General features: G+C 37.0%; 1 protein-coding gene across 1 annotated transcript; it reads right to left on the bottom strand.

Moving 5' to 3' along the window:
- Positions 1-10,837: 10,837 nt before the first annotated feature.
- LOC129562608 (olfactory receptor 4Q2-like) lies at positions 10,838-11,794 on the bottom strand. Its single transcript, XM_088840385.1, has one exon. The coding sequence runs from the start codon at positions 11,777-11,779 to the stop codon at positions 10,838-10,840; it is 942 nt and encodes a 313-aa protein (XP_088696511.1). The 5' UTR covers positions 11,780-11,794.
- Between the last annotated feature and the right edge of the window lie 13,828 nt (positions 11,795-25,622).

The raw sequence follows: 25,622 nt of genomic DNA, 5'->3' as shown, positions 1-25,622 counted from the left end.
CATGCTGTTGGTATTGAATTATCGAAGTCAATTTTAACATGAGAAAATCAATATTTTATGGCCACATATTTCATGGTATAAACATAAGCTTACTATATGATATACACTGGACTATTTAATTAATAAATCTTCACCTATAGTAGGTTTTTAATAAACATTGCATCTTACTGAGTTGATGCTGTCCCTTAAGGAGTCATCTATCAGGAAGCGTTTGTCAGAATAACACAGATTCAGATCTTATGCTGAATTTTGAATGTCTTTGGATCCTAAAAGATAATCATAAGCAAGAATTAAGTTTGATATGAACTAAGTTAATGTTTAGAGGATTCAAGCAATTTTCTCATAAGTTTATTCAGAAACATCAAGCCAAAGGACCGAATTGGGTAATGCATGAATTATTTGAGTAACTGGATGAAACTTCCAATAATTTTGGACATTGTTGTCAATCAGTAAAAGCATGCTCCTGGGTACTTTTATTTTCCCCTCTGACTATAATCCTACGCATGTGCCTAAACAATAAAAGAACATAGAAGGAAAACAACTTCTTCCTTGGGATATTTTCTCTATAGTTATCTTGCTTGCTATTATGATAATACTGTGCTTCTACTTTATAAATTTGGACACAGTCAATTTTATGGTGATGCCCATATATGTGAACATTGTTGCTCATTCGCCCAGCTGTGTCCAACTCTGCGACCCCATGGGCTGCAGCACGCCGGGCCTTCTTGTTTCTCACCATCTCCTGGAGTTTGCCCAAGTTCATGGTCATTGCCTCGGTGAACACTGAAAAAGCTTAAAAGGAAATCAATATCTGTTTGGGGATTGATTTCCTTAGTTTTTATTGATGTAATACAGATTTTTTTATTTCTAGATTTTGGACATAGCTCTTTTCATCATCAAAGATATAGCTAATACTATTCATAGATTTATTTACTCAGTTGACAAGTGTTTGTCAAGCACCTTCCATATTTAATGCACTGCACTAAGAATGAAGATAGAGTGTTTAAGAACACACATTTCCAGTTTAGTGGAATAAAGTTGGTTATGCACACAATCAAAGCATATTATTAAATTAAAGTTGTGATAGGAATAAACATGATATGCTCTGAGAGCAAATGAGAGGAAAACCTAGTTCAGTTTTGATATTCAGAAAATATTTCCCTTATTATTTCAGCTTTTCTATCTCCTAGGATTCTGGATTCTATTACTGCACACACATGTATGTGCGCACACACATTTCATTTAGTTTAGCATGACTCAGTCACATAGTAAGTGCCCAAATATATGCTGAATCCTATGTTTCTTTTTATTAATAAAACTATCCAATGGTTATGTCCCATCTGTAATACCTGCTCAGCTCTCCATGTTGCTTATGCCAGATCCATGAAGACGGATGTGGACCATTGTATTATCAGTCTAGGTGGAGAAATCCCTGCATTTAAGCTGTCTGGACATAAACATGGATATTTGATGTGTTAGTAAAATTAGCGTGAAAGGAGTCATCCGTGTCTGTTTTCCACAGACTCTAAACTTTTGCAGGAAATTCACCACTGTCAATTCATAGGAAGTCATACCTTCCAAATAGAGGAACTTCTTTGCGTTTTGAGGAACCATTTATAAAACGTATTTTCCTATTCTGAGATAAGGTAAATTAAATACATAATACAGTGTTTCTCGAAGTATAACTGAAAGCTGCTTATACTAAAAAATCACCTGGAATGATTTTTAAATGCAAATAATATGTTCTTCTTTTGTTAACTGTAAACTGCCTCAGGTAATTGTAATTCACAACCATGATTGAGAACCACAGAACAATTGTTGACATTATCAATCTGCAGGAGTAGTTGCTATTAAGGTATGATTGGAAGGATTTTCTTGTGACAGAAATCTCTACTAATGGACCAGAAGGTGTTCTCAGAAGCATATCTCTGCAACCCGGAAAAGTCCCTGACAGCAAAAAGCTGGACAATTGTAGGACTCAATGTTTTTCCTCTTAGGGACCATTGCTGTCCTTCGATGCCTGATGTCTAGGATTCTGAGAACTATTGTTTTGTGTATTTTATGTTAAGTTACTTTATAAGGAAAAGTAAATCCAGTCCTTATTATTCCATCTTAAGCACAAGCAGAGAGCATCGTCTGTGTGATTGATATAAATATTCTTTTCCTGAAAATAAAATGAGCGTAAGATTGTAGAGATGCTAGTAGAGGTGCTGGATGTCGAGCGTTTCATCATGAATATGCAGAAAGGGGAACTGCTGCTGCTGCTAAGTCGCTTCTGTCCTGTCCGAACTTGTGCGACCCCATAGACGGCAGCCACTAGGTTTCGCCGTCCCTGGGATTTCTCCAGGCAAGAACACTGGAGTGGGTTGCCATTTCCTTCTCCAATGCATGAAAGTGAAAAGTGAAAGTGAATTGCCAATTCAGGGTCGATGCATGTTACAGGATGCTCGGGGCTGCTGTGCGGGGATGACCCAAAGGGAGGATAAGCGGAGGAGGGAGGTGGGAGGGGAGTTCAGGAAGGGGAACTCATGTACACCTGGGGCGGATTCATGTCAATGGATGGCGAAACCAACCAATATAATATTGTAAAATAATTAGCCTTCAATAAAAAAAAAAAAAAAAGTGAATTCGCTCAGTTGTATCCGACTCTTATCGACTCCATGGCCTGCAGCCTACCAGGCCCCTCCTTTCATGGGATTTTCCAGGCAAGAGTACTGGAGTGAGGTGCCATTGCCTTCTCCGAGAAAGGGGAACAAGAAAACTCAAAGGTAAATTCACAATTTTGTTCAGTTATACCTGAAAGTATTGACTCTAAACAGTAGAGAGTGGCTCTCTTGCCAAATTGTGAAATATATCAACAGAATGATAATTTCTTTACATTCTATCAAGTGATATTTTGCATATATTAGGATAATAATATATTTTTCTTTTTCAATCTGCTCAATATAATATTACACTGAGAAATTCTGTAAAGTTGAACCATCTTTGGTTAAATAATACTAGGATAAATTCTACTTGATAAAGGAACACAAATACAGGCTTGAGTTTGTAAAAATGTTATCTTTTTGAATCTGTTTGGGTTCAATCCCTGGATTGAGAAGATCACTTGGAAAAACGAACAGCTACCCACTCCAGTATTCTGGCCTGGAGAATTCCATGGACAGAGGAGCCTGGCAGGCTACAGTCCATGGGATCGCAAAGAGTTAGACATGACAGAGCGACTTTAACTTTCATAATAATTAGTAAGATTTGTTTATAATTTTATTTACTTTCTCTTTTTCATTTGGCATTGAATTTACATAAGTTCTATAAAATGAGCTTGAGAACTTTTATTTTTCTGGAATACTTTTGCACAGGGGGAGAAATGTATTTTCCAGAAAATTTAGCACAATCACCCATAAAGCTTTAACAGCCTGTCGTATTGGGAGAGGGATTAAGTGGGGGACAGTTATGCTACTAAAATTCAATTATTTTTTGCCTCGTTTTTATTTTGACCTTGCCAGATGTTTATTTTAATACTATTCAAATAAGTAACATTTTATTATTTTTACCTTTTATAGATAAACATTTTTACTGAAGAATTGCATACATTTAGAGTGCTGGAGAAGACTCTTGAGAGTCCCTTGGACTGCAAGGAGATCCAACCAGTCCATTCTAAAGGAGATCAATCCTGGGTGTTCATTGGAAGGACTGATGCTAAAGCTGAAACTCCAATACTTTGGCCACTTCATGCGACGAGTTGACTCACTGGAAAAGACTCTGATGCTGGGAGGGGTTGGGGACAGGAGGAGACGGGGACGACAGAGAATGAGATGGCTGGATGGCATCACCGACTCGATGGACATGAGTTTGAGTGAACTCCGGGAGTTGGTGATGGACCGGGAGGCCTGGCGTGCTGTGATTCATGGGGTCGCAAAGAGCCGGACACAACTGAGAGACTGAACCGAACTGAACTGAGAGGAGTATACAAATAATAATCACATAGTTCAACAAAATTTCACAAAATGAACACACAGATTGAGGAACATAGCATCAGAAGTTCCCTCACTCCCCCTTCCATTCTCCACCCACTCAGGATAACTACAGTCTTGACTTTTAATGGAAACATTATTTTTTCTTTTCTTGAGCTTATAGAATGAAATCATAGAGTATGCACTTGTGCTAAAATTATGTCATTGTAAAAGGCAATTTTGTCTCTGTTTCCAACATTTATGGCTTTTAGTTTCTTTTCCTTGTCATATTGCCTAGATAGGACATCTAGCAGCATATTATTTAAATGGTAATATTGGGATTCTGGCGCACTTCATATCTCATGGGAAAGCTTTTTAAAAATTCACATGCTGATGTTTTCAGTAGATATTTATTGATATCCTATCTAAGATTAAGGCGTTTCCTACTATTTTTGAATGAGTTATGAATTTCATCCAGTACCCTTTCCATAATTATGAATTGAATATGTAACTATTTTATTTTATATTTAATCTTTTTACTTTTGATGCTTTGAAAGTGAAAGTGAAGTCGCTCAGCCGTGTCCGACTCTTTGCGACCCCATGGACTGTAGCCTACCAGGCTCTTCCGTCTATGGGATTCTCCAGGCAAGAGTACTGGAGTGGGTTGCCGGTTCCTTCTCCAGGAGATCTCCCCAACCCAGGGATCGAACCCGGGTCTCCCGCATTGCAGGCAGACGCTTTACCATCTGAGCCACCAGGGACGCTCTTTGATGCCTTACATGTAGTATAATTTTAGTACTTTTAATTACATTTCCAATTTTTGTATTGTCAGTGTACAGAAATACAATGGACTTTTTAAAACTTCTTATTTTAAAATACAGATATGCAGGTATTGCAAAAATGGTGGTGTGGTCATGACAGGAGAAGCAGTAAAAGTCATCAAAGAGTAGTATTATGGATGTTTTATTGGGGCAGTTGCTTTCTTGAGAATTCTAGAGAGCTTTATTTGTACTTCTGTTTAAACAGGCATTCTCACTTATCCTGTAGAATTTATAGTTATATCTGTTTGTTTATATTTTATATTTTCTAAGAATACTGATTTTATGTACTTTTTATCTTCTCCTCCTATTACAAAATGTTGAACCATTTTTTAAATTCCTAAGTATTAATTTTTCCCATATATTATTGATTAGTGGAAAATGTCTAGGAGCAAGAGAGATTCTCCCTTAATCTCTAGAGAAAAATAAACTGTATTATGTCTTTTTGATGAATTGCCTCAATCCTGCTGAATTTTAACCCTTAGCTATCTCCTCTGTTAGTAATACTGTTATTAAGCAATAAAAACTAAAAGACTGACAAATAATTAAACTATAGTCCTTTATAGTCATTATAAATAGTCATTTTTCTATAGATGAAGTCACATCTTTCTAGTTATTTGTATTATGAATCAGGTTTCCTAATTATCTGCTCAGTATTGAGGTGTCTATCTGGTCTTCACTGACAACAAGTGGTGTATCTATAAATGATTTTATATCTATTTTAGGAACTAAAGCAATTTTGATCTGTTCTTGCTCTGTCATAACTCAAATGTTTCCTATGTCTCAGTGAAAAATTTGCAAATTCTCTTTCCAAGTATGGGGAAAAAAACCTCAGCTTTGAAATATCTCTTCCCCAATCATTCAACATATTTTTGTTGAGTCTTAATTCATGTTATTTTGGACATTTAAGTTTTTTTAATTTTTTTTTATTGGAGGCAAATTACTTTACATTAATATATTGGTTGGTTTTGCCATACATTGGCACGAATCTTCCCCGGGTGTACATGTGTTCCCCCTCTTGAACTCCCCCCCCACCTCCCTCTTCCCCATATCCTCCCTCCAGGTCATCCCTGTGCACCAGTCCCAAGCATCCTGTATCATGCATCGAACCTGGACTGGTGATTCATTTCACATATGATAATATACATGCTACAATGCCATTCTCTCAAATCATCCCACCTTCACCCTCTCCCACAGAGTCCCAAAGACTGTTCTATACACCTATGTCTCTTTTGCTATGTCGTATACAGGGTTAAGGTTACCATCTTTCCAAATTCCATATATATGCATTCATATACTGTATTGATGTTTTTCTTTCAGGCTGACTTTGTTCTGTATAATAGGCTCCAATTTCATCCACCTCATTGGAACTGACTCAAATGCATTCTTTTTGATGGCTGAAAAATACTCCATTGTGTATATGTACCAAAGCTTTCTTATCCATTCATCTGCAGATGGACATCTAGGTTGCTTCCATGTCCTTGCTATTATAAACAGTGCTGCAATGGACATTGGAGTACATGTGATTCTTTCAATTCTGGTTTCCTCTGTGTGTATGCCCAGGAGTGCAATTGCTGAATCATATGGCAGTTCCAGTTTTTTGAGGAATCTCCACACTGTTCTCCATAGTGGCTGTACTAGTTTGCATTCCTACCAACAGTGTAAGAGGGTTCCCTTTCCTCCACACCCTCTCCAGCATTTATTTTGGACATTTTATTTTATTTTTTTTAATTTATTTTATTGGAGGCAAATTACCTTACATTAATATATTGGTTGGTTTTGCCATACATTGACACAAATCCACCCCAAGTGTACATTTGTTCCCTTTTAAAAATTAGGTGTTGGGAATATGTAGGGCCTCCCTGGTGGCTCAGCAGTATCTTCCGCCTGTAATGCAAGAGATGTGGTTTCAATCCCTGGGTCGGGAGATTCCTTGGAGAAGGAAATGGCAACCTACTCCAGTATTCTTGCCTGGAAAATTCAATGCCAGAGGAGCCTGGAGGGGTATAGTCCATGGGGTCAAAAAAGAGTCAGACATGACTTGGCAGCTAAACAATAATAACAAGTGCTAAGAGAACACTTTAGTGGAGGTTCAAACACTCGCTTGGAGTTTTGCTGCATCTATTCTACACATTCACCAGCTCTGGTGACAGGACCAAGTGAGTCTTCATCTGTCATAGGAAAGCTAAATCTGACTCTGACTCATAAATGTAGAGATAATAAAGACAAAACCTAAGTATCCAATGAATTTACCAAATAATCTTGGCTTCTGTCTCTGTCACCCAAATTAGTTGCTGCAATGGCTTCTATAATCCACTGACATAACCCTAAAAAGTGGAGGCTTCATTTATATTAAATTTGTGTCTAGTTTGTTCTAAACTTGAATGTCATTTTAATTTTCCTATCTTCGCTTATAAACAAAAAAAAAAAACCGATGAATTAGTTTTAATATAACTTTAAGGATAAGTTTTCATTCCAATTCCAAAGAAAGCCAGTGCCAAAGAATGCTCAAACTACCGCACAGTTGCACTCGTCTCACATGCTAGTAAAGTCATGCTCAAAATTCTCCAAGCCAGGCTTCAGCATTATGTGAACCGTGAACTTCCAGATGTTCAAGCAGGTTTTAAAAAAGGCAGAGGATCCAGAGATCAACTTGCCAACATCTGCTGGATAATGGAAAAAACAAGAGAGTTCCAGAAAAATGTCTATTTCTACTTCATTGACTTTGCCAGAGCCTTTGACTGTGTGGATCACGATAAACTGTGGAACATTCTGAAAGAGATGGGAGTACCAGACTAGCTGACCTGTCTCTTGAGAAACCTGTATGCAGGTCAGGAAGCAACAGTTAGAACTGGACATGGAACAACAGACTGGTTAAAAATAGGAAAAGGAGTACGTCAAGGTTGTATATTGTCACCCTGCTTATTTAACTTATATTAGAGTACACGATGAGGAATGCTGGTTTGAAAGAAGCACAAGCTGGAATCTAGATTGGCAGGAGAAATATCAATAACCTCAGACATGCAGATGACACCACCCTTATGGCAGAAAGTGAAGAGGAACTAAAAAACCTCTTGATGAAAGTGAAAGAGGAGAGTGAAAAAGTTGGCTTAAAGCTCAACATTCAGGAAACTAAGATCATGGCATCTGGTCCCATCACTTCATGGGAAATAGATGGGGAAACAGTGGAAACAGTAGCTGACTTTATTTTTGGAGGGTCCGAAATCACTGTGGATGCTGATTGCAGCCATGAGATTAAAAGATGCATATTCCTTGGAAGGAAAGTTATGACCAACCTAGTTCAGTTCAGTTCAGTTCTGTCGCTCAGTCGTGTCCGACTCTCTGCGACCCCATGAATCACAGCATGCCAGGCTTCCCTGTCCATCACCAACTCCCGGAGTTCACTCAAACTCATGTCCACAGAGTCGGTGATGCCATCCAGCCATCTCATTCTCTGTCGTCCCCTTCTCCTCACGCCCCCAACCGTTCCCAGCATCAGACTCTTTTCCAGTGAGTCAACTTGTCGCATGAGGTGGCCAAAGTATTGGAGTTTCAGCTTTAGCATCAGTCCTTCCAATGAACACCCAGGACTGATCTCCTTTACAATGGACTGGTTGGATCTCTTTGCAGTCCAAGGGACTCTCAAGAGTCTTCTTCAACACCACAGTTCAAAAGCATCAATTCTTCGGCAATCAGCTTTCTTCACAGTCCAACTCTCACTTCCATACATGACCACAGGAAAAACAATAACCTTGACTAGATGGACCTTTGTTGGCAAAGTAATGTCTCTGCTTTTTAATATCCTATCAAGATTGGTCATAACTTTCCTTCCAAGGAGTAAGCGTCTTTTAATTTCATGACTGCAATCAACATCTGCAGTGATTTTGGAGCCCAAAAAAATAAAGTCTGCCACTGTTTCCACTGTTTCCCCATCTATTTCCCATGAAGTGATGGGACCAGATGCCATGATCTTGGTTTTCTGAATGTTGAGCTTCAAGCCAACTTTTTCACTCTCCTCTTTCACTTTCATCAAGAGGCTTTTTAGTTCCTCTTCACTTTCTGCCATAAGGGTGGTGTCATCTGCATATCTGAGGTTATTGATATTTCTCCCAGCAATCTTGATTCCAGCTTGTGCTTCTTCCAGCCCAGCGTTCCTCATGATGTACTCTGCATATAAGTTAAATAAGCAAGATGACAATGTATAGCCTTGACGTACTCCTTTTCCTATTTTTAACCAGTCTGTTGTTCCATGTACAGTTCTGACTGTTGCTTCCTGACCTGCATACAGGTTTCTCAAGAGGCAGGTCAGGTGGTCCGGTATTCCCATCTCTTTCAGAATGTTCCACAGTTTATTGTGATCCACACAGTCAAAGGCTTTGGCATAGTCAATGAAGCAGAAATAGATGTTTTTCTGGAAATCTCTTGCTTTCTCCATGATTCAGCAAATGTTGGCAATTTGATCTCTGGTGCCTCTGCCTTTTTTAAAACCTGCTTGAACATCTGGGAGTTCACGGTTCACATATTGCTGAAGCCTGGCTTGGAGAATTTTGAGCATGGCTTTAGTAGCGTGTGAGATGAGTGACCAACCTAGATAGCATATTAAAAAGCAGAGACATTAATTTGTCAACAAAGGTCCATCTAGTCAAGGCTATGGTTTTTCCAGTGGCCATGTATGGATGTGAGAGTTGGACTCTGAAGAAAGCTGAGTGTCGAATAATTGATGCTTTTGAACTGTGGTGCTGGAGAAGACTCTTGAGAGTCCCTTAGACTGCAAGGAGATCCAACCAGTCCATACTAAAGGAGATCAGTCCTTGGTGTTCATTGGAAAGACTGATGCTAAAGCTGAAACTCCAACTTTGGCCACCTCATGCAACAATTTGACTCACTGGAAAAGTCTCTGATGCTTGGAGGGATTGCGGGCAGGAGGAGAAGGGGACTACAGAGAATGAGATGGCTGGATGACATCCCTGACTCGATGGATGTGAGTTTGAGTGAACTCCGGGAGTTGGTGATGGGCAGGAAGGCCTGGCGTGCTGTGATTCATGGCGTCTCAAAGAGTCAGACACGACTGAGCGACTGAACTGAACTGAACTGAATGTATTGATGAAAATAGTGACAGTAATATAAACTGTGCCCAATAATTGATGAAGCTGAAAATGTTGTGACATTTCTGTACATTTTCTAGCATTCTCCACAAACCAGTTACAGTAGGTTACACTGTTGTTTCATTAAGGCAAATCAACAAATTTAGAATTTCACCATCTGTATCCCTTGAAAAAGTATCAACTTCAATGAATAAATAATAGTGAAACCCTGTTATGAACCAGGGTGAATCTGCATTCATATCTTTGATCATTTTTAGCTCTCACAAAGAACTGGAAAATAGGCATCAATTTATACATGCTACAGATAGGGACCTTACTTGATTTGTAATTCAGAGAAGGGTATTTGAACCCACACTATGAGGCAATTGCTGTCTCAATTCCACTGCTAGATGGTAATTAATAATGTGGTGAAGTGATGAAGCAGACTAACATATCCCACTAGTTTGTTGTTATGCAGTCATATAAATCTGATTCACTTTGACTCATCTCACTGATATTCCTTTTTTTGTGAGAGTAAGAAACCTGTGTAAATTCATTACTTAATTCATTGCAGACTTTTAGTTGGAGTAAGTTAAAACTGAGACCAAGACAAAACCTGTAGCAAGGTGGAGAAGAAACTGATGAGAATTTGAAAAGGGTAGATTGTACCTGTATGTAATAGCAAACTGAATATACAAAATGTATAGAATAAAATTTGATTAGATAAGTAGATAGAATGGAAAAGCCTGAATTGATCGGAAACAGAAACCATATTTTCTTTAGGGAAGAAAAAGAAGCAGAAAACAGAACAATTCATTATGAAAGGAGTTTTTCTGGGTTTAATTTTGTTATAAAGCCATAAATAGGAGTATTATGATTTAATGGAAGAAAACCAAACAACTAAGCTACCATCTCTTAACACATTCTTGCCAAAGTAATTATTCTAACCCAAGATTCTTTGCTTGCAAAAACTCACTTCATCTTCTTATGTCTCTTGCTTTTTCCAAGTAAGTCCACTCCTATCCCACAGCTTTCGCATGGCTGACTTGACCTCTTTGTTCCTAAGTGTGTAGATGAGGGGGTTCAGCATGGGAGTAATAACATTGTAGAGTACAGACACCATCTTGTCCACAGAAAAAGTGGAGAATGGATGAGCATAGATGAAAATACAGGGTCCAAAAAAGAGTGTTACCATCATGAGGTGAGAGCCACAGGTTGAGAGTGCCTTTTGCCTTCCTTCTTTGGAGCGAATCTTGACTAGAATAGTGGCATAGGAAGAAACCAACACTACAAAGGAGCTGGTAGAAATCAACCCACTGTTAGATACCATTAGCAATTCAATGACAAAAGTGTCTGCACAGGCAAGTTTGATGACAGGGGGAACATCACAAAAGAAATTGTCCACCTGATTTGGCCCACAAAAGGGCAGACGGACAGTGAGAATTGTCTGGACAGTAGAGTGCACAAATCCTCCCATCCAGGAGGCAGCTACCAACACACACCATAATCCTCGACTCATGATAGTGGTATAGTGCAGGGGGCGACAAATTGCAACATAGCGATCATAGGCCATCACTGTGAGCAGGAACATCTCTGCTGCCCCTACAACGTGCAGGAAAAAGAGCTGCACAATGCATTGGTCAGAGGGAATGAGCTTTTCATTATCAAGAAAGTCAGCCAGAAGCTTAGGGGTAGTTACTGTTGAATAACATAGATCGAGGAAAGAGAGGTTGCCGAGAAGGAAATACATGGGTGATGAATTCAGATGGTTATCATAGACTACTGTGACCATGACAAGGATATTTCCTACCCAAGTGGACACATAGAAGAGAAGAAATAGTACAAATAGCCCTGTTTCAATAGATTGTGTCTGTGAGAAGCCTACCAGGATAAATTCTCTCACTACCTTTGTTGGGTTTTCATCCATTTGATCTGGTTTCACCTGGATCAAAAAATTAAACAATGGGGCATTAGTAATGTTAAAAATGGATAAGATATTTCACACAAAATGTAAGAACCTTATTTCAAAAGTGAACTTTTTCTCTAGGATGCATCTCGATTGGTTAGCTGGAAGAAATTATTTTTTCTTAGATGATATGAATACAAATTTCCCAACAACTCTAGCTTTGAGATACTGATGAAGCAGCCAACATTTTTTGAAGTCACCAGTACTGGACTTTTAGCTGCAACTTGATGCATCTCTATCTTCCATCAGTCAGCATTTTCCTTCCCCTGTTTTACATTGTCTCAAGGCAATATTACATTTCACTAAGATATTAATATTTTTAAAAAATTATAATCTTTAGAAAAAAATAAAACTAGAAGATAGAATTTAAAATTCCAGTGTACAGGCATTAGAGTCTATAAAGGTTTTATCTGAAATAAGAAATCAGCACACTGTAGATGGTTAGGCTACTATGATAACCCTGTGTCATTTTCTATGAAGATAACTCTTGAGGCTCCACCCTATAAAAATGGCTAGAGGGACGTTTATTTGCCACTTTGGTCTTATTGCTATCTCATTACCTAAGTAATGACTCTTACTTAAGTTTGCTGAATGTCTGTCCTGCATATTATTGTTATAATAAATTTCCATCCAGCTTATTATTATCTATAATAACATTTCTCATCTTAAGTCATAGCTGTGGACTTATGGGTACATAGTATGCTTTTATTGATCTAAATAGAATCACATGATGGTTATTCATACATTAAAGTTACTCCTTTGTTTGACTCCTATCAAACTGGGCACAAAGAAATGATTTCTCTTATATGAAAGAATTAGCAGTCCAGGGACTGTGTTTGCATATTTCATCCATTCATATGAGCAATAGCTAAAAGGTGCTACTGCATGAAATGAAATGTGTTATAGTCTACTGAGGGCTGTGGGTACACGCAACAGCTGCTATTGACACAAAGTCTACAGTGCTACTACACATGGTAATGTTTTGAGGAATTAAGACACAATAATTTCAAGTTTATATATCAGTGAATATTCTTTATATTTTATCATCATAGTTCATGCCCTGTTTGAGTCTATGAACTGAATATCTTCATTTAGGCAATTAACAAGAATGCAAGTTTTGAAAAAGATAATTTTAAACTAAATAAAAATTAAAGAAAGCAGTAAAAATGTATATACTTCACAATTAAAGAAATTATATGAAAAAAAGAAAAAGTTAATGAATAGAAATATTATTATTTATATGCTAACAATTAAAATTATCAAAGAATAATAGGAAGAAAATCTCCCAAATTTAAGTATCAGTTTGTTAAAATGATGCTTGCAAAAAGATGAATTAACCCAAGAAAATGGTAAAATAATAAAGGGAAATAAAACAGTGCACAAAAATATACTTGAAACATGAAAAAAAATTATATACACAGAAAAGTTAAGCTGTATAAACAGCTATACTAAAGGAAAAACAACAAAATATAAATATTTACTTGGACAATTGAAACTTTCTTTTTACTTATTGATAGTTTTAAATTTTCTATAATAAACTCAAGTATACTTTTGATTAATATATAGCTCTCTGTGATTTTGTGCAGTTATAAATATCCACACAGCTTTTTTGATAGTAAAACTCTTATTTCATATTAAAAAACTGAATATTTGGATTTTGTCCTTTATGTGCAACTTAATTGTTGCTTATTTTAGTTACTAAATTTCAGATTAAAAATCCCCTTAGTTATAATCCATGTAACTTTTTTACAGGGCAATTATTGTTGTCTAGGTATAACATCAGAGAAGGCAATGGCAAGCCACTCTAGTACTCTTGCCTAGAAAACCCCATGGATTGAGGAGCCTGGTGGGCTGCAGTCCATGGGGTCGCTAAGGGTCGGACACGACTGAGCGACTTCACTTTCACTTTTCACTTTCACACATTGAAGAAGGAAATGGCAACCCACTCCAGTGTTCTTGCCTGGAGTATCCCAGGGAAGGGGGAGCCTGGTGGGCTTCCGTCTATGGGGTCACACAGAGTCGGACACGACTGAAGTGACTTAGCAGCAGCAGCAGCAGGTATAACATAAAAAAACCTCCAATTTATTAAAAAGCAAGGTTTTAATGATAGTATGTTTTTCAAAAAATATTTCACTATTTAATTTTTCATGTTTAAACATTTGTATAACTACAAAAATAATGAACATTTATTGCTGAAATTTAGAAACATGATAAACATGAGGAAAATAATTTTCTTAATACCAAGAAGCAAACATGATTAACTTTAGTGTGTCATATATTCTTGAAAGCTTTCTAAAATGTATTTTTTATTTATATAATTGATATTACATATACAATATGACCTACTACTGAAAAATTCTGCAATTTCCATTAAATACTGGTCTTGCAAATGGGTATAAATTACAGGAGCATGAAGTAAAACTTTCAACATGATAGAGTTTAAGTCTAACTATATACCTTCTTCATATAAAGTGTAGATTCTCGGGTCATGTGGTCACAGAAGCCTGGCACGTTAACACTACAGAGCCATTCTAAATACTATAGATGTAGGAAAATAAATAAATAAAGTGGAACCCCCAGGTTACACCGGCCATTATTAGGAAATTTTGGCGTTCAGGGATTTAGGGATTCAGGTACTCATAGTCAAATAGTAATGGGAATTATTAAATTTTTTAAATCATAATCTGTTGCCAGAAATTACGAAACACAAAAAAAATATGTGTGTTTTAGGGTAATAGTGGGATGCAGGGGTAAGTGGCAATGGATAGGAAAAATAAAGAGGAAAAAAGATTCTTTTTTTGCAATATATCAGCTGGGTGATAGTTCCAGTATGTCATCTGGGTTATTTAAAATTTCTAAATTAAAAATTATTCATTGTAGTGCTGTTTGCATAAGTTATAAAATAATAAATGATATGCATGTCCATTAATTGAATATTTATTTCAATGTAGCGGACCTATTTTTAAAATGATATGTAATTGAGAGGTAAATGTTCCCAGGACTGAGGTTAGTAAGAAAGACAATGAAACATTAGGAAAAGTTTGGTTCCAAGTGCCTTGCCAAAAATAGTCAACCTTTTCACCACTGTCTTTATTTGAAGTGCCTTCTCTAATCAGGATTCCCACTTTAGATTTTATATTGTTTTATTTTTCCTAATTATAGAACTATGTAAATAAGAGTAAAGTTCTCACCCTTTCTTCCACTGCCACATCCATACCACAAGGGGAAAGAAGGAGAGAGGGGTGAATAGAAAAGAAGGAACGGAAAGAGAAAGAAAGATTGATATGGATATACTTTCATATACTTTATGCAATGCTAATTTGTTGTTAAATAATACATAATATTTTAAAAATAGTTCTGCTATAATGAAATAAATATTAATTAATGGACATGCATATCATTTATTATTTTATAACTTCTGCAAACAGCACTACAATGAATAGTTTCAAATTTTGAATTTTGCTCATAATTATTTAGGTATTTATTGGGATTTGGAAGGGATACAGGCCTGAGAGTGAAATTTCTGAGAAGAATGTTGACAGACAGTTTTTTCCTCCTGTGAACAATATACGTGGTGCTATTTTGCACTCTTTCCAACACTGGATAATATCAATCTTTATTGTAATTTTGTAAATATGATAGGTAAAATAATAGTTCATTATCTTAATTTGTGTTTGCCTCATCAGCAGTTATTAATGAACATCTTTGGGTTTTTAATTATTTGTATACTCTCTAAGCACAAACTGGAATCAAGATTGCTGGGAGAAATATCTATAAACTCAGATATGCAGATGACACCACCCTTATGGCAGAAAGTGAACAGGAACTAAAGAGCCACTTGATGAAAGTGAAAGAGAGTGAAAAAGTTGGCTTAAAGCTCAACATTAGGAAAATTAAGATTATGGCATCCAGCCCCATCACTTCATGGCAAATAGATGGGGAAACAGTGGAAACAGTGGCTGATTTTATTTTTGGGGCTCAAAAATCAGTGCAGATGGTGACTGCAGCCATGAAATTAAAAGAACTTACTCCTTGGAAGGAAAGTTATGACCAACCTAGACAGCACATTAAAAGGTCGAGACATTACTTTGCCAACAAAGTTCTGTCTAGTCAAGTGAAGTGGCACCGCTCAGTCATGTCTGACTCTTTGCGACCCCATGGACTGTAGCCTGCCAGGCTCCTCTGTCCGTGGGATTTTCCAGGCAAGAATACTGGAGTGGGTTGCCACTGAGATCTTCCCAACCCATTGGGAAGATTTCATTGTAGGTCTCCCGCATTGTAGACAGATGCTTTTATAGTCTGAGCCACCAGGGAAGTCTCATCAAGGAGTCTGTCTAGTCAACGCTATGGTTTTTCCAGTGGTCATGTATGGGTGTGAGCATTGGACTGTAAAGAAAGCTGAGCACCAGAGAACTGATGGTTTTGAACTGTGGTGTTGGAGAAGACTCTTGAGAATCCTTTGGACCGCAATGATATCCAACCAGTCCATCCTAAAGGATATCAGTCCTGAGTGTTCATTGGAAGGACAGATGTTGAAGATGAAACTCCAATACTTTGGCCACCTGGTGCAAAGAACTGACTCATTTGAAAAGACCCTGATGCTGGGAAAGATTGAGGGCAGCAGAAGAAGGGGACAACAGAGAATGAGATGGTTGGATGGCATCACCAACTCAATGGACATGAATTTGAATAAACTCTGGGGGTTGGTGATGGACAGTTAGGCCTGGCATGCTGCAGTCCATGGTCACAAAGAGTCGGACACGACTGAGCGACTGAACTGAACTGAATACTCCTTCTGAAAATTTCATGTGCATGTTATCACTTAACTGTCTATTATGTTTTCATTATCAATTTACAGAAATTCTCTAGATTTCAAGGATATTATAAGATGCAAATAGTTGAAATATTGATATTTAATCCTAGCCTAAATTTAAATTTTTACCTATGCAAACTTCCAAACAAACAGAGAAATAGCATATCAACAGTACCTCAGGAGGCTAGCTCATATCCTCCTCTCAGTCAAAAATCTTAAATTTTATCTTTATTTTTAATCACTCTTAATTAATTTAGCTTTCTTGAACTTCAATAAGGGGAATTGAATGATAATGCTGTATATGTTTGATTACTTTGATTTAATACTATTTGTGAAATTTCTTCAAGCAGTTATGCTAATCAGTGTTTATTTTTTGTTACTAGTGAACTGTATTATTTCTTTTATTGTGTGAACATACCGTAATTTACTTAAAAATTACATTGTTTTTGGACATTGGTCAGGTACAAGAAAGCTACTATGAACATTACTGCTCATGTTTTTTAATGGACATAACACTCATTTCTGTTGGATGTATGTGTATATCAACTGAAACTTTTCAATTGTAGAATAAACGTGTGTTTAATTCAATAAGAAACTGCCAAATATTTTTCTTTATTGACATCACTAGTTTCCCTTTTTGTAATATAAACATGCTATTCTCTTATATCAGTTTTTATCTTCAGTGTTGTAGGAAAAATCCAAAATCAAACTGACATCTTTTTCATATATCTATGGGCTATTAACTGGATCATGGGCATTTTCTTACTGACATATTATTTGTATCATGTATAAAAAAATCCCTTATTGAATATATGCATTGCAATGATCTAATTCTATCAGCACTTACCTTTTCACTTAATGGTGTCTTAGTAAGCAGAAGCTCTTAGTTTTAATAATGTCAAGTTTTTCATATATGGTTTTCATATGTGGTTTTTCATATATTCAAAAGACATTTCTTTTGAAAAATATTTCTTTCTTTCAAAGTCATGAACATATTCTAATTTTTTTTATTGGAGTCTAATTATTTTACAATATTATATTGGTTGGTTTTCCCATACATTGACATGAATCCGCCCCGGGTGTACATGAGTTCCCCTTCCTGAACCCCCGCCCCCACCTCCCTCCTCCCTTTATCCTTCCTCTGGGTCATCCCCACATACCAGCCCCGAGCATCCTATAACATGCATTGACCCTGAACTGGCGATTCGTTTCACATATGACAACTTACATGTTTCAATGCCATTCTCCCAAATCATCCCACCCTCACCCTCTCCCACAGAGTCCCAAAGACTGTTCTATACATCTGTGTCTCTATTGCTGTCTCGTATACAGGGTTATCATTTGCATCTTTCTAAATTTCATATATATGCGTTAGTATACTGTATTGGTGTTTTTCTTTCTGGCTTACTTCACTCTGTATAATAGGCTCTAGTTTCATCCACCTCATTAGAACTGATTCAAATGCATTCTTTTTAATGGCTGAGTAATACTCCATTGTATATATGTACCAAAGCTTTCTTATCCATTCGTCTGCAGATGGACATCTAGGTTGCTTCCATGTCCTGGCTGTTATAAACAGTGCTGCAATGAACATTGGAGTACATGTGTCTCTTTCAATTCTGGTTTCCTTGGTGTGTATGCCCAGGAGTAGTATTCTCATTTTAAAATGCTTAAAGATTCTCGGTTTTCACATATAAGGATATGATCCTTTTAAAATTAATTGTGTGTGGTGTGAGGTAGGGTGTCAAGTTTCATTTTCTTTCATATGGATATTTAATTGACCTAAAAATATTTACTAAAGAGACCACTGATTTCTGGCTAGATTGCCGTGCAGGCTATGTGATAAATAACACTAAATATGGGTCTCCATTTCAATCTTCTCTATTTTTTAATACTTTTACTAATACAACACTGTCATATTAAGATTTACATTAAATCTTGATACCTGATACTATAAATCTTCCCCTTTGTTCTTTAACATTGCTTTGTGTATTCTAGGCCCTATTCTTTTTTACCTACAGTTTAGAATTAGCTTATCAACTTCCTTTAGCATACTTATAAGAATGCTAATTGGAATTTTAATATATCAGTCAAACAAAGTAACTGTTTGGGATCATTGCCATATAACAGCAATGAGTCATGTGTACATAAACATGAACATATTGCTTCACTTAATTTCTCTCAGTTATGTGTTTTAGTTTCCAGAGTAGAGTTAGTTAGATTTTTTTACTCTTTACGTTATTTTTGAACTACTGCAAATTTATTTTTCTTTAATTTTATTTTTTAAACAGTTATAGTGACTTTGCTATATTCACTTAGCCTAAATTTTATTGTATTGAATCTACAGATTACTTTGGCTAGTATGCACATCTTAACAATATTATGTCTTCCAATCCATAAATGCAGAATGTCTTTCCATTTATTTGGCTCTATAATTTATTTCAACAGTATGTTATAGTTTTCTGTGTAATGTATCTTCAACCTCCTTATGTTAGCTTCATTCCTATTTTAATTTTAATATTATTATAAATGAATGATATTTAATTTTATTTTAGACTGTTTATAGTATCTAGAAGTGCAAATAATTTTTGGGGTTTTGAGTTTTTAATCCTACAACTTTGCTGAATTTATTCATAAGGTCTAACAGTTTGTTGGAATCTGTAGGGTTTTCTACTTATAAGATCATGTTGTCTGAAATCAGAAATTATTTTACTTCTTCCTTTTCTATTTCAGGATAATATTTAACTCTTTTCCCTGTGTAATAGCTCTGGATTTCCTCTTATGTTGAACAGTAGAGGTAAGAGTGGAAATTCTTGCCTCATTTCTTATCTAGAGGAAATATTTTCAGTCTTTCACCATTGACTCTAATGTTAGCTGTGAGTCTTTTCCTAAATGGTCTTTATTATGTTGAGATAATTCACTTCTACCCCTAGTGGTTTTTTTTTTTTTTTAATGTTTCTTATCATGTAAGGGTGAGGAGTTTTGTCAGATTTTTTTTCTGCATTAGTTGATATATTCATGTGGGTTTAGTCCTTCATGTAGTTAATATGTTACTTTGACTGCGCTTCTTCTCTTCAACCATCCTTTCATTCCAGGAAAAAAAAACCCACTTTGTATAATCATAATCCTTTTAATATGCTGTTAAAATCTCTGTGATAGTATTCTGTTGATGATTTTTATTTTAGCATTTATTAGAGACATTGATCTGTAGTTTTCATTTCCTATATCTTTGTCAGGCTTTGATGTCAGGGTAATGAAATTTAGGTTGTTTTCATATTTTGGCTATTATAAATAATGATACAATAAACATTGGGGTACATGTACCTTTTTCAATTAAAGTTTCTGTTTTCTTTGATAAATACCCAGATATGAAATTGATGAATCATATGACAGTTATATTTTAATTTTTTGAAGAAACTTCATACTTTTCCCATAGTGACTGCACCAATTTACAATTCCACCAGCAGTGTACAAGTGTTTCCTTTTATCCACATCCTCACCAATACTCCTTATTTGTTGTCTTTTTGATGATAACCATTCTGTCATTATGGCTTTCATTTGCAATTCTCTGAAGATTTCTGATGCTGAATATCCTATCATGTGCCTGTTGGCCAGCTGTATGTGTTCTTTAGAAAAATGTCAATTCAGGCCCATTATTCAACTGGTTGGTTTTTGTTGTTGAGTTCTATGAGTGATTTATATATTTTGGATATTAACCCCATATCATGTGTATTATTTGAAAATGATTTCTCCAGTTTAGTAAGCTGCCTTTTCACTTTGTTGATGGTGTCCTTTGCTGTGCAAAAGGCAAAGTTTGCTGTATTCACATTTATTTATTTTTTTATTTCCTTTGTTTAAAAAGATGGATCTAGAAACATAATGTTGTGACCAGTATCAGAGAGCATACTTCCTGCATTTTCTGCTAAGTTTTTTATGGTTTGAGGCTTTACACTTTAGAAAAAAAAGTGAAGTAAAGTGTTAGTTGCTCAGTTGTGTCCAATTGTTTGTGACCCCATAGAGTCTTTAATCTATTTTAAATTAATTTTTACAAAGGGCATGAGAAAGTAGTCTAATTTAATCCTTTTGCATGTAGCTGTCCAGGTTTTCCAACGACATAACCTGAAGAGTCTATGAAAAATAGAAGTGGTGAGAGTGGGCATTCTTGTCTTGTTCCTGATCTTAAAGAAAATATTTTCAGATTTTCATCAGTGAGTATGATGTTAGCTGTGGGCTTATTATATATGGCTTTGTATGTTGAAGTACCTTCCCTCTATTTCCACTTTGCATAGAGTTTTTATCATAAATGCATGTTGAATATGGTCAAAAGCTTTCTCTGGATCTATTAAAAAGATATTTGATCTTTATTCTTCAATTTGTTAATGTAGTGTATCAGGTTGATTGCTTTGTGGATATTGAACCATTCTTGCATATCTGAGATAAACACTACTAGATCATGGTGAATAATCATTTTAAGTATTCTTGAATTTGTTTTGCAAATTTTTTGGAGGATTTGTGCATCCATGTTCATCAGTGATATTGACCTGTAGTTTTCTTTTTTTGTGATATTTTTGTCTGATGTTGATATCAGGGTGATGCTGGCAACATTTGCAAACATTTTCTCCCATTCTGTAAGTTGTCTTTTCATTTTTTGTATCTGATAGGTCAAATCTTACATCATTATTTTACTTTTTCAAAATACATTTATTATCTGAGAGTTTATTTCAAAAGAGATTTTTTAGAGTCTGACTGGGATTTGTCTAGACTGCCTTGGATTTGTGTATTGCCTTGTGTTAAATATTTATACTTAACACTAAGAAGTCAATCCATGAAAGAACATGCTATAACTTTCCTAATAATCTGGTTTTCTTTTATACACCCTTGTAAAGATTCACATTTTCTTAATGGTACATGTACTATCTTTCAAAGTTTATTTCCAGATGATTTGTGTTGCTATGGAAAATGAAATAATTTACCCATAAGAATTTACAAATCTTCTTATCCTTAAAACGAAAGTTTTATCACCTACATGTTTTGTAGTTAGCTAATTTATTGAATCATTTTGTTTTAGTTGATTCTCTTCTTCTTGGTGGACATTCATTTCTTAGCCAACAATCAAAATTTCTCTTCCTAATATTCATGCCTGTATATTATTACCTTTATCTCTCTTCATTGGTATATATAGGAACAGTGATGATGATGTATCAACTTACTTTCCCCAAATTACGTTATCTTTTAAGTACCTGTAAGCGACGCCGGCGGCTCCAAGGGCGGCGACCAAGAGGAGCTACCCCAAGCCCGAGGTCAGGGCCAATGGCAGAGAGGAGCAACCCCACGTCCAAGTGGCGGCGGCTACACGGGCACAGGAGGGCCGAGAGGAGCTACTCCACGTTCAAGGTCAGGAGGGGCGGCTGTGAGGAGATAGCCCTTTTCCAAGGTAAGGAGCAGCGGCTGCGCTTTGCTGGAGCAGCCGTGAAGAGATACCCCACGACCAAGGCAAGATAAACCCAAATAAGACGGTAGGAATTGCCAGAGGGCAGACACACTGAAATCATAATCACAGAAAACTAGTCGATCTGATCACACAGACCACAGCCTTGTCTAACTCAGTGAAATTAAGCCATGCCGTGTGGGGCCACCCAAGACAGGCGGGTCATTGTGGAGAGGTCTGACAGAATGTGGTCCACTGGAGAAGGGAATGGCAAGCTACCTCAATATACTTGCCTTGAGAACCCCATGAACAGTAGCAAAAGGCAAAATGATAGGATACTGAATGAGGAATTCCCCAGATGTGTAGGTGCCCAATATGCTACTGGAGATCAGTGGAGAAGTAACTCCAGAAAGAATGAAGCGATGGAGCCAAAGCGAAAACAATACCCAGTTGTGGATGTGACTGGTGATAGAAGCAAGGTCCAATGCTGTAAAGAGCAATATTGCATAGGAACCTGGAATGTTAGGTCCGTGAATGAAGGCAAATTGGAAGTGGTCAAACAGGAGATGACAAGAGTGAACGTCGACATTCTAGGAATCAGTGAACTAAAATGGACTGGAATGGGTGAATTTAACTCAGATGACCATTATATCCACTACAGTGGGCAGGAATCCCTTAGAAGAAATGGAGTACCATCATGGTCAACAAAAGAGTCTGTAATGCAGTACTTGGATGCATTCTCAAAAACGACATTATGATTTCTGTTCGTTTCCAAAGCAAACCATCCCATAATACAGTAATCCAAGCCTATGCTCCAAACAGTAATGCTGAAGAAGCAGAAGTTGAATGGTTCTATGAAGACCTACAAGACTTTTTAGAAATAACACCCAAAAAAGATGTCCTTTTCATTAAAGGGGACTGGAATGCAAAAGTAGGAAGTGAAGAAACACCTGGAGTAACAGGCAAATTTGGCCTTGGGGCACGGAATGAAGCAGGGCAAAGGTTAATAGAGTTTTGTCAAGAGAATGCACTGGTCATAGCAAACACTCTCTTCCAACAACACAAGAGAAGACTCTACACATGGACATCACCAGACGGTCAACACCGAAATCAGATTGATTATATTCTTTGCAGCCAAAGAAGGAGAAGCTCTACACAGTTAGCAAAAGCAAGACCAGGAGCTGACTGTGGCTCAGATCATGAACTCCTTATTGCCAAATTCAGACCTAAATTGAAGAAAGTAGGGAAAACCACTAGATCATTCAGATATGACCTAAATCAAAATCCCTTATGATTATACAGTGGAAGTGAGAAATAGATTTAAGGGACTAGATCTGATAGATAGAGTGCCTGATGAACTATGGACAGAAATTCGTGACATTGTACAGGAGACAGGGGTCAATAAAATCCCCAAGGAAAAGAAATGTAAAAAAGCAAAATGGCTGTCTGAGGAGACCTTACAAATAGCTGTGAAAAGAAGAGATGTGAAAAGCAAAGGAGAAAAAGAAAGATATAAGCATCTGAATGCAGAGTTCCAAAGAATAGCAAGGAGAGATAAGAAAGCCTTCCTCAGCAATCAATGCAAAGAAATAGAGGAAAACAACAGAATAGGAAAGACAAGAGATCTCTCAAAAAAAATTAGAGATATCAAGGGAACATCTCATGGAAAGATGGGCTCGATAAAGGACAGAAATGGTATGGACCTAACAGAAGCAGAAGATATTAAGAAGAGGTGGCAAGAACACATAGAAGAACTGTACAAAACAGATCTTCATGACCAAAATAATCACGATGGTATGATCACTCATCTAAAGCCAGATATCGTGGAATGTGAAGTCAAGTGGGCCTTAGAAAGCATCACTACGAGCAAAGCTAGTGGAGGTAATAGAATTCCAGTGGAGCTATTTCTAATCCTGAAAGATGATGCTGTGAAAGTGCTGTACTCAATATGCCAGCAAATTTGGAAAACTCAGCAGTGGCCACAGGACTGGAAAAGGTCAGTTTTTATCCCAATCTCTAAGAAAGAAAATGCTAAAGCATGCTCACACTACCACACAATTGCACTCATCTCACACGCTGGTAAAGCCATGCTCAAAATTCTCCAAGCCAGGCTTCAACAATATATGAACAATGAACTTCCAGATGTTCAAGCTGTTTTTAGAAAAGGCAGAGGAAGCAGAGATCAACTTGCCAACATCCGCTGGATCATGGAAAAAGCAAGAGAGTTCCAGAAAGACATCTATTTCTGCTTCATTGACTTCAAAGCCTTTGGATGTGTGGATCACAATAAACTGTGGAAAATTCTGAAAGAGATGGGAATACCAGACCACCTGATCTGCCTCTTGAGAAACCTGTATGCAGGTCAGTAAGCAACAGTTAGAACTGGACATGGAACAACAGACTGGTTCCAAATAGGAAAAGGAGTTTGTCAAGGTTGTATATTGTCACCCTGCTTATTTAACTTATATGCAGAGTACATCATGAGGAACGCTGGGCTGGAAGAAGCACAAGCTGGAATCAAGATTGCCGGGAGAAATATCAATAAACTCAGATATGCAGGTGACACCACCCTTATGGCAGAAAGTGAAGAGGAATTAAAAAGCCTCTTGATGAAAGTGAAAGAGGAGAGTGAAAAAGTTGGCTTGAAGCTCAACATTCAGAAAACAAAGATCATGGCATCTGGTCCCATCACTTCATGGGAAATAGATTGGGGAACAGTAGAAACAGTGTCAGACTTTATTTTTTTGGGCTCCAAAATCACTGCAGATGCTGACTTCAGTCATGAAATTAAAAGACGCTTACTCCTTGGAAGGAAAGTTATGACCAACCTAGATAGCATATTAAAAAGTGGAGACATTACTTTGCAACCAAAGTCCCTCTAGTCAAGGCTATGGTTTTTCCCGTGGTCATGTATGGATGTGAGAGTTGGACTGTGAAGAAAGCTGATCGCCAAAGAATTGATGCTTTTGAACTGTAGTGTTGGAGAAGAGTCTTAAGAGTCCCTTGGACTGCAAGGAGATCCAACCAGTCCATTCTAAAGGAGATCAATCCTGGGTATTCATTGGAAGGACTGATGCTAAAGCTGAAACTCCAATACTTTGGCCACCTCTTGCGACGAGTTGACTCTCTGGAAAAGACTCTGATGCTGGGAGGGATTGGGGGCAGCAGGAGAAGGGGATGACAAAGAATGAGATGGCTGGATGGCATCACCGACTCGATGGGCATGAGTTTGATTGAACTCCAGGAGTTGGTGATAGACAGGGAGGCCTGGCGTGCTGTGGTTCATGGGGTTGCAAAGAGTCGGACACGACTGAGCGACAGAACTGAACTAAACTGAACTGAATTATCAATGACTTACAGCAAGTTCTTCTTTTTTTTTTTTTTTTTACTTGATTTGACTTGTTGCTTCTGGTTGGTATATATATTTTCTCTCCCTCTTGTACCTTCCCTCCCATCTTACCCCTCTAGGTCATCACAGAGCACTGAGCTGGGCTCCCTGTGCTATACAGAAGCTTCCTGCTAGCTAGCTATTTTACACATGGTAAAGAATATATGTCAATGCT

The sequence above is a fragment of the Moschus berezovskii genome, chromosome 9 (genome assembly GCF_049115385.1).
Source record: "Moschus berezovskii isolate FMDL1 chromosome 9, NW_MosBer_1.0, whole genome shotgun sequence".
Lineage (NCBI taxonomy): Eukaryota > Metazoa > Chordata > Mammalia > Artiodactyla > Moschidae > Moschus > Moschus berezovskii.
Note: the sequence above shows the minus strand (reverse complement) of the source record. Positions and strands in the feature narration are given on the sequence as shown.

Bases quoted from the DNA above. Each gene is read 5' to 3' on its own strand.
- LOC129562608 (XM_088840385.1), bottom strand. From the start codon at position 11,779: ATGGATGAAAACCCAACAAAGGTAGTGAGAGAATTTATCCTGGTAGGC.